The sequence below is a fragment of the Clytia hemisphaerica genome, unplaced genomic scaffold (genome assembly GCF_902728285.1).
Source record: "Clytia hemisphaerica strain Z4C2 unplaced genomic scaffold, Clytia hemisphaerica genome assembly, whole genome shotgun sequence".
In the NCBI taxonomy this organism is placed as follows: domain Eukaryota; kingdom Metazoa; phylum Cnidaria; class Hydrozoa; order Leptothecata; family Clytiidae; genus Clytia; species Clytia hemisphaerica.
In genome coordinates this window covers 1880635-1893962 of record NW_027103852.1, presented here as the reverse complement: position 1 = coordinate 1893962, position 13328 = coordinate 1880635, and the positions used below count along the sequence as shown (strand labels likewise).

The window sequence follows — 13328 nt, the reverse complement described above, 5'->3', positions numbered from 1 at the left end:
ATTGTGCAGATATCAAAGAGTTTTTTGGTATGGTGGATTATGATTTTACATTGAAAATTTATACATCAAACCTGCTTTCAGCCAAAGAAGTATTTCGCACGTTAACTCAAAATAAAGCTAAAAGTAAGCCTATCATTATGGATACATTTTCCGAAGATTCTTGGAAAAAATTAGAAATTACCGAAAAAGAAAAACATTCACCAGGCAATTGCAGGGGATGTTGCGAAAATCGGAAATTTAAAAATGCAATGTGCCATTTTCCAATTAAAGGAAACACCTATAAAGCTTTGGCAAAAAAGCATGGTTTGATTATCAGAAAACCTCTTGGAGACATTACCAATGTTGTCAACGAGAAAAAGATGGTAGAAAAAAATACAGAGAGATACTGTAAAGGCGATTGAAGAAGTCAAAAAAAGATCTGCCGTTGTCAGGTTAGTACTTATATGCTTTGTATATTGTATAAGTTTATTGTGCCTATTCATCTCTCGACTGAAGGCTAACATAATCTTTCACCCGTCTATGTGATTAGTATTCGATGGTTAACGGTTTACGCTTTTGAAAGTAAGCCGATCACAAACGGTCTACTTTCTTTTTCTCTTTCGCTATTTCGCAGCGTAACCGATGCTCATCGTTTACTTTCATGTCTCAGTGAGCATGCGTGAAATCCCTTAAGCACTAAGCAAAATGGTATCCTTAGCTGTGTAACAGTATAAATGGCGGGAATCGAAATGAGAAACTGGACTGCTGAAATTTTCATATTTATATAATATGATCTGTTTTCTTGGAGATGTACTGTGGAAGATCAAAGAAGGATTATCATGATGGTAAATAGAAGCTTGAGCAATTGAACTTTTATTTAAATTCAGCAACCCCTGGGCCCTGATGGAGTCCCTTGCCCAGTTTGCGACCAAACCAGTCCTAGCTAGTTTAGTTGACTGGCGCGCGCGACCGATTGTCTTTTTTGAACCCAGCCACTGGTCAGGGGACTCTAGTAGGTGGAGGTTGGTAGTTAAGTTCAGGTAGGAGCTTGGGATGGTAAATGTGAAATAATTTCAGGCAGGAGATAATGAATAGCCTTTTTTTAATGGATTTTGGTGGTGATGGCATCAATTGAACAATTGCCTGATCTGCCTGATCAGATGAGCCAGTATGAATCTCGTGTAACTAACGTCGAAGATCTTCGGCGTACAACTGAAACATTTTTGGCGCATTGGCGTAAGGGTACTTATACAAAGATTGTTTGATTTTCAGTTGGCGTAAAGTAATAATTCAAGCTCGGCGGCGTGAATGACTCCATAATCCAAATCCATCGATTTTTAGCTTTCATTTGGCTTAAACACAAAAGGCTACTAGGCAAGGATAGGCAGAAAGCAAACAGATATGTCTACATGGTATTTTCAGTTCTTGACGGAATAAACAATGTGAAAACGGCACAGACAAAATATGTACAGGAATATAAACTAGGAAAATAAAACAAAAGATTACAGGAGCACAGTATAGTAAATAATGACACAATACAAACATATAGGTATATAAAATCAATGGGCCAGCAAATGGCAAATACATAGTATAGACCGTAAAGGAAACGGTTCACATAAAGAAAATCTAAGAAAAATATCAAAATATTCGGTGACCTAAGCATTTAATAAAATTGAATGAACCTAGGAAAGCTTCCACCAAGATGCTGGGGAGGGGGGGAGGCAGAGCAAAAAACAGCAGTCTGCACTGAAGAACTGAAGAACTGAAAAAGGCCCATGTGGAAAATCTGTGGCCTTATAAGGGGCATGAAGTGAGGCTAAATCAAGAGTCCGGATTAGGACCAAAACAAACCAATTGCATCTTAAATTTTTGATTTCGCTCGCGTCAATTTGATTTATTAATCATGTTGGCGCATGCGCCTCTTTTCCCATCTTGCACCGTTATTGAAAAATTGAATGTTGGTACAAAAGAAATTTTGTTTGGTGTGAGGCTTGCTGTACGGAAAAATATCTTCTGGAATCCATACTGGCAGATGAGCACAAATGAGCTCATTGCATTGCAATTCCTTTGTTACTTAGAATGAATTGTAATGTTACCATATATATGTTGTAATTCTGGATCTCTTTTCTCTTATCCCTGATCTGATTCTACATTTTTATGGCTTATGTTGGTCTGAAATAGTCCCTTTCGGATCTTGACGCCTTATTGAATTAATTACAAGTCCATTTTTCGCCTCTGGCACATGCCACAATTTCGGGGCCAGAAAAAAATTTTCAGGGGAAGGCTGAAAACTGGCCTGTAGTGACATCATCAATTCCAGCACAAGAATCCACATAATTATCTACAATTTTGGAGATTGTTTCATGTAGTACACACGCAAACTCCCACAAAATTCAAGATGGCAGCATAGTTGTGTGGAAAAATTGTTGGACCCAATGACGTTGGCCTCGTAATTTATTCAATGATAGGGTGTTGTGACCATACAAATACTTCTATCTATCTTTCTATCTATTTAAGATAGTTACATCAGTTAAGTTAAGTTACAGCAGGCTATTCGCCCATTCTCACAACTATGTTAATGCGATTATGCGCCCCGTCAGCAACCTTGGACTGACCCCGGGGGTACTTCAAAATGCACGATGACGAACAAGGGGTGGGGGGTCTGAATGATTATATGCACACCTTCAACCCCATTGAACTTTTCAATCTTGGTATGATAGACATGTAAAGATCGTGGCAAAACGGTGTATATATATAGAAGGTTACATTGGGTGATTGCAGAAATGTGAAATGTTTAATAAAAAACAAGATAATGAACTTTCATTGGAATAATGAATTTTTTTGCAATTCTAAAGAGCTCAAGTGCATGCAGGCTGTTGGTTGTAAACTGATTTATTAATTCCCCACGACTTTTTTCATGTGGGGATTAGAGGGGTGTTACCCACTAAGAGAGCTTGGATAATCCCGCTTCCATTTAATGAAAGAAAATCAGAATCATGCACCTAGCTTAAAGGGATAACCAGATTAAAAAATGAAATTTTGCCCATAGACCTGTGTCCCAAGTAAAACCCCAAAATATTTTTCAAAGTGAAACATTGAAGAGGAGATACTGTATGACATTTTATAAATCTTGAAAATTTTACATCTCGTGTACATTTCATCAAACATTCATTGTTTTTGAGTGAAAAATAAAAATTTGAGTTGCAATATCTTGACTTTCGAAAATAATTGAGCTAAAAGATTTTAGGGTGTTAGCTAGAACCATGGAAAGTATCTTATTTGATTTTTTAAGTGATTGTCCCTTTTAGTTTTCAAATTAAGACCACATTTTCATCTCTCTGATCACACAATTACAACTAAATACTTTCCAAATCACGTATAACACTATAGTAAAGCCTCTATCACGGCATCACACAAACCACACAGGTCTGAATATATTATGGAGAGAATATTAACATGACTGATGAAATATTTAGTGAAAATAGCATAATTTGGAATATTTTATTTCCTATTACTAATTGTTTTCATCATCACAAAGGCGGTTAAACAAGTATATAAAACTGATCTCAGGACAATATCTATAATATTATCAACTTTTGATAATCAGCTTTATTTTTATTTTAAGGAAAATTAAAATTATGCAGTAATAATATCAAACAAGGAAAATATTATCAAATATGGAGTTTCCTAAAAAACGAAATGGTTCAAAGATCAAATCAAAATGGATTGGTTTAAGGAAAGAAAAACAAAATTGCAGGACCACCTAAAATTACTAACTTTGAAATTTCAAATGTTCCAGTTACTAATGATGATAATGGTTACGACTGTGATGTGGAAAATTTTGATGAACATGATGTTGGAACTTATGATGAAGACTTTGTACCTAAAAAACAATGTTATGGTATTAACAAGGAGAAAGAATTAATTTGTTGGGACAACATAACATTGATTATTGCTTGATTTATGCAATGAAATTTAACACTTTCCCGAGCCATTGCTGCTTTTGTAACGATGAAGTTATCACATCTTTTGTATGGTGTAAATCATGTGGACCATTGTCCTTTTATTGTCATGATTGCGCTTATAAAATTCACAAAAACACGCTCTTTCATTCATTGGTTGAAGTCCAGGTTTGTTTGTTTTCTTCTGGTCTGTCTATAATAGGCACCCTATTGGATTTTAATTGTGGTTGATATTTTTCAAATTCGAAGGTGGGGGCTGGGTTGATGACAAGTTTCATATAGAGGTTTCCCTATGTGAGTGGGATGACTTTTTCCAGATGGAGGTCAGAGAGTTTATTGTTGATTTCAAAGTTGAGGGAGTTAAGGTTGAGGAATATCCTCGAATATTTATTAAAAAGAACAAAAGGTCTGCTCATACTTCTGAAGAAATTTAGAAAGTTAAGTGTTTAGATCTCTTTTGAAAACATTTTTGTCTCAAGTTTAGGCTTGGATATGTCCTCAAGATGTATTTTAAATGATTACAGGTTGATGGATGCAATGTCAAACCATTCAAAGTAAAATCTGTTCTGCAAACTGATCATGTAAAAGCATGTACTTCAGCTTATTCAAGAACATTGACTGTGATTTCAGAAACAGGTGAATTTTATTTAGTTTGGCGTATACTTGTTGCAAAGTAATGACTGCCTCTAGGCTGCAAATAAGCATTGTTAGTCTTCAGTCATGTCCCATTGCAAAAAATGGTGGAATGACTGAAAGTCCTTTTGTGCACGTCAGTTTAATGCTTTATTCATATAGGGAGTTTCGGACTGCGTTTAATAAAAATTCATAACAAACAGACTTGTACTTTTTATTTGCAACCCTTGCCCAATTATTACAAATTTGGATTATAGTATAATCATTAGTATAATTAGTATAATATTGTAGTTCTTTTTATTTCATATGAGTATCGACAGGCAACTGTTTGAATATTATGGACTTTTTGGTTATTTTTATTCGAATAAAACATATATAGAGAGTATTTTTAATTACTGATATTTACCTTAGGATCAACTCATCAATGTCAAATTTATTTTTGTAAATGCACAGAAGAGTTCAATACTTTGGTACATCTGGATCTATGGCCAGTAACACCGATAAAGCCAAATACAGTTATTTCAATGAATTTGTTACACCTTTTTGTTGCATTACAGTTGGAAGGGAAAATATCTTTTTCGTCTTTTTGTGATGGTTTCTCTTGGAAAAGCGGAGTGGTTGATCATGACCTGGTAAGATACTATATGGGTGAAGAAATTTCTAAAATTTTTGTCCAACTATCTTCTACCAGGGGATTGGGTGGCAGAGCAACATATGATGCATTTTGCTCTTATTAGGACTCTAGTACTGCATATATTCTCATTTCATAAGAAACATTATAATACCCAACTTCAAAATTGAGATTTATTGAAAAATATTGATTAGAGATCTATTTTTAAGGTCACTTTTTGTTTTGAACAAATGAAGCAAAAGCTGTCCTTCCCAGGCAAAACAAATTGACATCTTAACTATTTTCAATCTGGCGTTTGTACAAAAACCAGGCAAGCCGTGCAACTTTGATGTAATTTAACTCGTTTCAAATTCTACCATACATATTCCACTCTAGCCCCTGGCTATACCTCATTTGCTTGAACGGAGCAAACACAAAAAAATCTACACAATTCCATAATGCAAAAAAATGGTACAAGTAAAAACCGTACAGTAGATTCTCTTGATGTTGATCCTGATCTCTACTTTTCCCTTTTTTCTATATCAAGTATTTTGAGAAAAAACAATCAACAATCAGCATTTCAAAAGGCATCTCCACTGTGATAATTTTTAGTCGTTCAGTTAAGAGAGAAATATATTTTGAAAAAAACTACTTTTTAGAAGAGATACCTGAACCGCATGACCCAAACGGATTCATTAGATCAATTCAGACATTTCCGTCGACAATTAACAAGTCTGAAGACAATATGCCCGAACTATGATGGTTTGGAAAAGTGTGCATCTTGCCCCAAGGTATTAAAAAATTTAAGTCTTTACTTTTTTTAAACATAAACAAGCTACCGTATGTCCATTTTGATCAAGTGATTCCCTATATCTCCCTCAGTAATTTTTGAATTTTTATGTAACTTTGCTTGTCTCGAAAAATTGTGGTGTCAAACAAAACATTGGGGACTGTTTGTAAACTGCTGTAAGATATTTATTTTGCATCGTAGAATATGAAATTACACATATATAAATCAAAATATTTTTAAATTGGACAATTTGATTCTTTTAAGGAGAATGGAAGTATTTTCTACTGCTTTGACGCCAACTTTGGACTTGTGTTAAAAAGCTCTGCTTCTAAATCAAAGAGACTCGCTATGCGGTCGGAAAATCTATTTATCCTTGATGAGGAAGTAAAAACCTTTATGGAAAGCTACGATGATACTTTGAAGACAAAGGTACAGGATTTAATTACGTTGTGAACTTTTATTAAAATAAAATATTTTTCAAGTCCGTTAAAGGCTTTTTATTGACAATCAATGTTTTGAAATAATAAACTAACTTCAAATTGCTACACAGTGTTTCATGCTATGCAGTCGTCAGATAATTCGTTTGTGGTTGTTTTTGGCAACCATTCAGACATTCTTCAGCACTGTGTGACTCTATTTTTCTTTTTTACTTAATGTATCAACAAATAGAAAATCTCAAGGTAAATTTTTCATTCAAACGAATATAAACTTGAGCCGAAAGGCGTGTGTTTTCATTCAGTTGTTCTGATTGTTAATAAAATAGACGATTAATAATAACATCTTAAGAAATTGATTTTGTAATGATTTGTAGAATGAAATTTTGGGAATCAAAATTTGCGAAATTTGGGAAATTCTATTTTAATAAAGTAATTTTTTCAATTGGCTTAGGATTGCAGCAATTTCCAAGCTGGCAACAATTTACGGTCAAAACGAAAAACGAAGAAACTCAGTGTAACTGGAGTATTTGGTACATTAAGTGGATTAATTTTCACGTGGACTTTTTTTTGCGAATCGAAAATCTGAAAATTTCGCGAATTAGGCTCTTTTTTACCTGATTTTTTTCATTTTGCTAGGGATGATTTTAAATTTTTTCATAGAGGACTAATTTTGGCAAAGATGGCTGAAATTCGCGAAAATCGCAAAAATTAATCCACGCGAAATTTAATCCACTTAAGGTATGTCTTGTCGTCATGAGTTCCCGAAGCTTTTCTTGAATATGCAACACGGTGAAAGGTAATGATTCAGAATTGCAGTAATGCATAAACGAGCAGTTTTTATTCTCAACTTCAAGCGTGCTAGAATCTTAGAACAGTGAATACCTAGGGTACTTTAGTTTTTTGGCCTTGAAACAGTTTTTACGTCGAAACAAAGATGACAGCATTAAGATAAATTTTTTGTTAGAAATCTTAAATTTTTTCCATCTTAGCAGTAGAGAACAGCTAGCCGATATCTAGTTTGAAATTAGAAAATGGGTCCAATATAACACGGAAACACTTCTTATAATACATAATCTTCAAGTTTACAATTTGTCAAGCTTTTAAAACCAGAATTTGAGACGGATAGAACTCCAGTGGTTGTGTAACACAAGGAGTGTTGATAAGATTTTTTTATTGTTTTATCATCATCAGAAATAGTAGTTGCATTGTTGTTTTAGATTGGGCTACGCCGTTCTTCTCCTTGATCAGATACTGAACGATACAGAAAAAAAGAGGTTGGATGTGCACATCATATATGATATTGCATGCGTTTTGAAGTCACATTTGCAGGTAGAAAATTAGGAAAACTTTTTTTTCTAATGATCATACCTCATTTAAAATTTCTTTTTTCAAAAGAGTGCAAATAACTCTATATAATAACTCTCTAAGACTTTTTGTTTTATGTAAATCACTGTAACATTTCTTTGTAGATATTGACTTAGATCACCGACCTACCTCTCCCATCTAATTTTAGCCTATTACACGTAAGACTGTGTATGTTAATATTTTTACGTTATCTTTAGAAAAAGAATACTTTTACCAAGTATCAAGATTTCAAATTTGGCATCCCTGTTTTTCATTCGTATGGTCACAGAGGAGACTGTCAGGTGATTATTGAATTCTATGATGGTTTTTCTGCTTTCAGAATTTTGAAAATTTTGCGATTTCCGCGAATTTTGAACAGATTCGCGAAAATTTATTCTCGCAAAAAAAACACTTTTCAATAAAGTCTACGCTCGACCATAAAAACTTTCTCCAACAGCTTGGAATGTAATTTTGGGATACCTTTTGTGTTGATGGTTTTGAAAAATCTCAGGCTTCAACGCTCTATCTTACAAAAAATAGTGAAAATCACAAATAAAAACAAAAGTCGACAAATTTTCTTTTCTCGCTTCATTTTTTTGAAAGTTAATTTGTTACTTTATACTATTTGTAGGTGAAAAATTCAATCAGAAGATTAGATTCTTTTGGCCTTATGGATGGTGAATTGATGGAACGCCTCTGGTCATATCTTCGATCATTCTCAAAGATTACCAAGGAGATGACTCCAGCTCACCGCACGGATTTACTTAGTGATGCTCTGCTGCATTTTGGCTCAAAGAAAATGGGAAATATCGGTATGATTACTTTGAAAAGTTCTATACTAGTGTTACATAATTATGATATTTTTAAGCTGATTAATGACTTGGTGTCATCTATTAAAGCTTTGTTTATCACTGGTAACGCGAAACATGATTGGATTTTTAAATCTTTACTTAGGCTTTACCTTTATTTTCTTTTAGGAAAATATCTCGTGTTTCTATTTCAAAAAGCAACAAGAACTTGGAATTCTTGCGATTCAGAAATTAAAACGATTTGCTCTAAACTGCCTGGTAAGTTATATTTTTTTGATTTAGAATAAGCATGTAGCTTAGCGAATTGAGGTCTGCTTGAATAAGTTCTCGTCAAAATCTATATTAGTTCAATTCTTAAAACAAGCTCTCGCTAAAAGCCATTTCGATACAGTCGGTTGGTTCTAAAATTCTTCTTTAGAAAAACATTGTAAATTTAGAAGAATTTAAAAGAAAACATTTCAAAAAGGCCTGTCAAATTTTAACACTTTTTCAACACTATTCTAGTTAATTTGAAAATTCTATCATGACTGATTCATGATACCTTTTATAAATTCCTAAAAGAATTGTTCAAAACATTTAGCTCATGTGGATGAAGAAATTATCAAATCATGGAAAAAAGAGGAGGATAACGCTGTAAGCCAAAATGGAAAACTTATACAGAAAAGTTAGTATTTTGCAACGTCATCTTTTCTCGTACTGGAATGACTAAGTAGAAATCTGTCGAACCAATAAGGTATAAGCCCCGAAGGGCCAGAGTGGAATGGTGGTGGTAGGATTTGAAGCCAGTTAAATCCTACCAAATTATTTTTTTTGCCGATCCCCCATATTGAATTCCTGTACTGAAAAAACTGGGTCAACCGCTAAATTAATTTTTTGGCAAAATTTCTTCCTTTAAGGTTGAGTTATGGGAACTTAAATGTATTTAAAATATTTCGATTTTTGTACGTGCTGGAGTGCTTCAAAAATGAAGAATAACTCTTTTTTATTATTCTTTAGAAAAACTGACCCATTTGATTGACATGACAATTGACATGACAACCGACAAATGTCTGTAAGTAACAACGACTACGGACAACAAGATAATGACTGTACTCTGCTGACGACTTACATTTCTGAATATATATTGAGGTGTTGAGGATTTCTCTTTTTTTTTACCGCAGTAGCCATAAATTTATTTGAGACGTACGATACTTGAACACAAAGACTACTACTCTAAGACAACTAACAACTTGTAAATTTGTTTTCCTGTTCTTTGACCAACTTTTCACTAGCATTGTGGAGTTAATATCTTTTTGAATGAGTAATTACTGCTTTGTGTATATTTTCAGCTCCTTCTGATTGGAAGCAAGTCTACTACCTTAAACTGAAAGACTTTTACAAAGAATCTGCACTGGTTTTAATGAGCGAAAAAGTATGCGATGCTGCATCGCATCAACGAAAGGCAAACAGGTAAAACTTGCTTAAATAACGAAGAATATGTTTACCCGTTGGTCTTTACCCCGCTGAAAGCTGAAAAAAGAAAATGATTGGAAGGCAAGCCAACGAAATGTGTTGAGCTTTACTCTTTCAGACTTGAATTCAGTTTCAAACTTTAGGGGATAATCAGATGATTTTCGATATTTGGCCTACAGATTCAAGCAATGGCTCTGAGAGAAACCTCCAAATTTTTTGGCCCAGTTATTTTCCAAAGCTGATATAAGGGGCTAGGACTGTCATCACGAGTATACTGTTTTAGCCTAATCTCAGAGGAGAGTCCTACTATTTCGGCTATTTTCAAAGCGCAATATCTCAGCTTAGGAAAATGATTGGGTCAAAAAATGGGCCATGGAGTGAGCCTATTGGCCAAATATAAAAAATCATGTGATTATCCCTTTAACATTACATAGATTTCTCGAAATAAAAGAAATTATTTTCGAGATTTTTCGATCCAATGAGTGTAATTATGTTGTTATTTCATTCATTAGACTGAAACGAAACTTGACATCGTTTGAAAAGCTTCATAAAGTGAATACGAGATGGAAAACAACAGATCGCGACTTTCGAAGTCAACATATGACATTTTGCGTGTGAAGTCAAACGAAACAGCATCCACACTATATAGCAGATGTTCTGAAAGAATGATGCTCTTAACATTAAAGAAGCGATATGCAGGTATGTTCGATTCTGAAAACACATTTTCATCAATTTACGCCGGCTACAGATCAGATTAGTAGATTTTACTTGTAGGCCCACCATGGTTGTGCTACACAGGGAAAACTTTTGAAATTCGGTCACTTATAATGGCCTGGAGATATTCGGTTTCAATTTCAACTAAACACCTAACGTTTTTTATCCTGTGCCCCTTTAAAAGTAGATTTATTAATAATTCTAAATATAATAGAATTCCAGCTTTCAGACAAATTATCGAAATCTAATCTCAAAAAGAAATTGTAAAAGGTAAACTCTGACTTCAAAGCAGAGAAGGTTAGAAATAATGGCTGCTCAAACGATCTATCAATCAATAAGAGGAAATAATATCAGCAACAAAAAGGACTCAAAATTTCTTAAGATATTCAGAAATATCCTCTACGAAAACTTTTTAGTAAATCCATCTCCCTAAAAAAATCCAAGAATAAAAAATCCAAGTAGAAATTTTTATTCCTTACGCTTCTAATTTTCTCTCACTTCAGATGGTTCGGCGATCGCGACGAGATTGAGCAAACAGATAAATAAAGTATGTAAAGAAATCAAGAACCTGCTTGCCTCATACAATTCAATGAGATTGGAAATGTCACCAAATTTCAAAACTATAGATTACAAAGATGCCCTCAACACAGAGGCTCCAATATATAATGAAGTGAACTTTGTATCCAACGTCAATGAGGTGGGTGATATTATATTCCCAAGAAATTTCTTTTTTTTAATGTTTTTGGTTTTATGATGCGAAGGGTGCAATGACAAAATTAACCGGAAAAAAGAAAATTGTTTCACGAAATAGACATCGAGTTTTTATTACCTATGAACTCATGCATTGGAAGAAAGGATATGACTCAATTTTCTGTAAACATGCTAAAGCAAAAGAGAATTGAAAATGTTTATGTGTCTTGTAGAGTGCAACCAACGATTTATTGCGCTCCAAGTAGAAGCGCCAATTAGGGGTAGCTCATTGGGTAATTGAAGTTGTATTAAAGTAATAATTTTTTCTACTCTCTTTCTCTCTCTTTCTTAGGTAAGAAGCTCGTCAATCCCTACGAATGTTGTGAAAACATTGGTTCAATTCTATTTGAGAAAACAAAGAGCACAGGAGGAGATCGTTATAGTTCAAGAAGAAATGAAAGCAACGTTGTCCTATTGGAGAGACCAGTTAAATTTTCTTGTTGAATGTGCTTCGCAGCAAACGTCCTTTGGGTTGAAATATTTACTTCAAGAAAGAATATTCATTGTTAACAGCTTGACAAAGGAATTAGAACAATTATTTAATTCTGTTACGAACATTGAGCTTCAGACAGAATATGTTAATCGTAACTTGGATGTTTGTATCGATGAAATGGACGGTATTTACAGTGACAGTGATTGTTCAAGTGAGGACGAAGAAGATTTATGTTCGAGTGGGAGCGACATTGAGGATTCAGATTTTAATGGTTTATACATTTAGGCTTGATATTGCAACTTATGTTCATGTAAAAAGTTGTTTTTAATCCTTAAAAATATGTTATTATCTAGATTGTTTTTACATTTGACATTTTTATAGATTCATCAACCAAGGGTATCATCTAGAATTAGTCCGTTAGATTTTAAAGTTTTAGCCTCCTAATTGACAAAAAAATTAGGTTTTCTTTCAAGCTTAGCTTGTAATGTCGGAACTCTGGAACTTAACTACTTTTTATTTCCTTTCGAATAAAAGCCCGCGATGGCGTCAGTGAATACAGGTCAGGGTGTGCGGTATTTTTTATTTCTTTTACTTTTCTTTACTAAAAGGTGGCATTAGTTAAACATGGGAAATTATTATTTTCATATAATTTTGACCTTTTTTTGTGAAAGAAATAATATATTAATTTTGATACAATTATTTCAATAATAATTCATTCATGACAAATATACTTTTTGTTATTTTTGTATTGAAGTCTTAATTTTATAGTCGTGCTGCCAGCTCCCTACCTGCAACGTCTAACCCTTTTTAATTTGCTTTGCTTTCGCCTTCGACGTAATCTTTCGAGATATAATGTCGAGGTTAAAAGCTCAGTGACCAATCCCTTATGCCCAAATTGCGTTACTTTGCTTTCGCCTTCGACGTAATCTTTCGAGATATAATGTCGAGGTTAAAAGCTCAGTGACCAATCCCTTATGCCCAAATTGCGTTACTTTGCTTTCGCCTTCGACGTAATCTTTCGAGATATAATGTCGAGGTTAAAAGCTCAGTGACCAATCCCTTATGCCCAAATTGCGTTACTTTGTTTTTGTCTTTTATGTAATCTATAATGTCGAGGTTTGCAGATCATTTTTCCAAAAAGTTTATTTTCAGGGTAATTTTGTACAAAGATAGCAGATAGCTGATAAGGAATAGTTACTATTATAGTGTTCTCCAACATGTTCAGTCGAAACTGAAAAACGCCTGTTGGAACATGTGTTTCCTCAAACTTTTTATTATATCGAACTTTTCTCTCGGCGGCCCTGAAGTGATAAATTTTGCCCATTATCTCAAATATCTTATAAACGTATAGTTTTACTTTGATCCTTCAAGAAACCTAATTTAAAAGAAATGTCAGCTTTTCCTGATTTGATCAA

General features: G+C 33.9%; 1 protein-coding gene across 3 annotated transcripts; it reads left to right on the top strand.

Annotated features, from left to right (window-relative positions):
* The first annotated feature begins 3921 nt into the window (after window positions 1-3921).
* On the top strand, window positions 3922-12550 carry LOC136807998 (uncharacterized). 3 transcript variants are annotated; one of them, XM_067064635.1, is made up of 16 exons: window positions 3922-4109; window positions 4466-4577; window positions 4986-5206; window positions 5844-5975; window positions 6239-6403; window positions 6863-6941; window positions 7150-7207; window positions 7629-7740; window positions 7974-8057; window positions 8387-8567; window positions 8733-8822; window positions 9145-9228; window positions 9893-10013; window positions 10529-10715; window positions 11234-11427; window positions 11773-12550. In XM_067064635.1, the coding sequence occupies exons 1-14, from the start codon at window positions 3948-3950 to the stop codon at window positions 10632-10634; spliced, it is 1707 nt and encodes a 568-aa protein (XP_066920736.1). In that variant the 5' UTR covers window positions 3922-3947; the 3' UTR covers window positions 10635-10715; window positions 11234-11427; window positions 11773-12550. The 3 variants fall into 3 exon arrangements, with proteins under 3 accessions (XP_066920736.1, XP_066920737.1, XP_066920738.1); XM_067064637.1 differs by lacking the exon at window positions 3922-4109 and having other exon boundaries at window positions 4513-4577; window positions 5132-5206; window positions 11773-12548; XM_067064636.1 differs by lacking the exons at window positions 10529-10715; window positions 11234-11427; window positions 11773-12550 and adding an exon at window positions 9561-9615 and having other exon boundaries at window positions 9893-9981.
* The last annotated feature ends 778 nt before the right edge of the window (window positions 12551-13328 follow it).

Excerpts from the sequence above, each read along its gene's own strand:
- LOC136807998 (XM_067064635.1), top strand. The coding sequence starts at position 3,948 with ATGAAATTTAACACTTTCCCGAGCCATTGCTGCTTTTGTAACGATGAA. Across the intron at positions 4,110-4,465 it reads ATTCATTGGTTGAAGTCCAG|GTTGATGGATGCAATGTCAA; the intron begins GTTTGTTTGTTT and ends AAATGATTACAG. Across the intron at positions 8,058-8,386 it reads GTCACAGAGGAGACTGTCAG|GTGAAAAATTCAATCAGAAG; the intron begins GTGATTATTGAA and ends TACTATTTGTAG.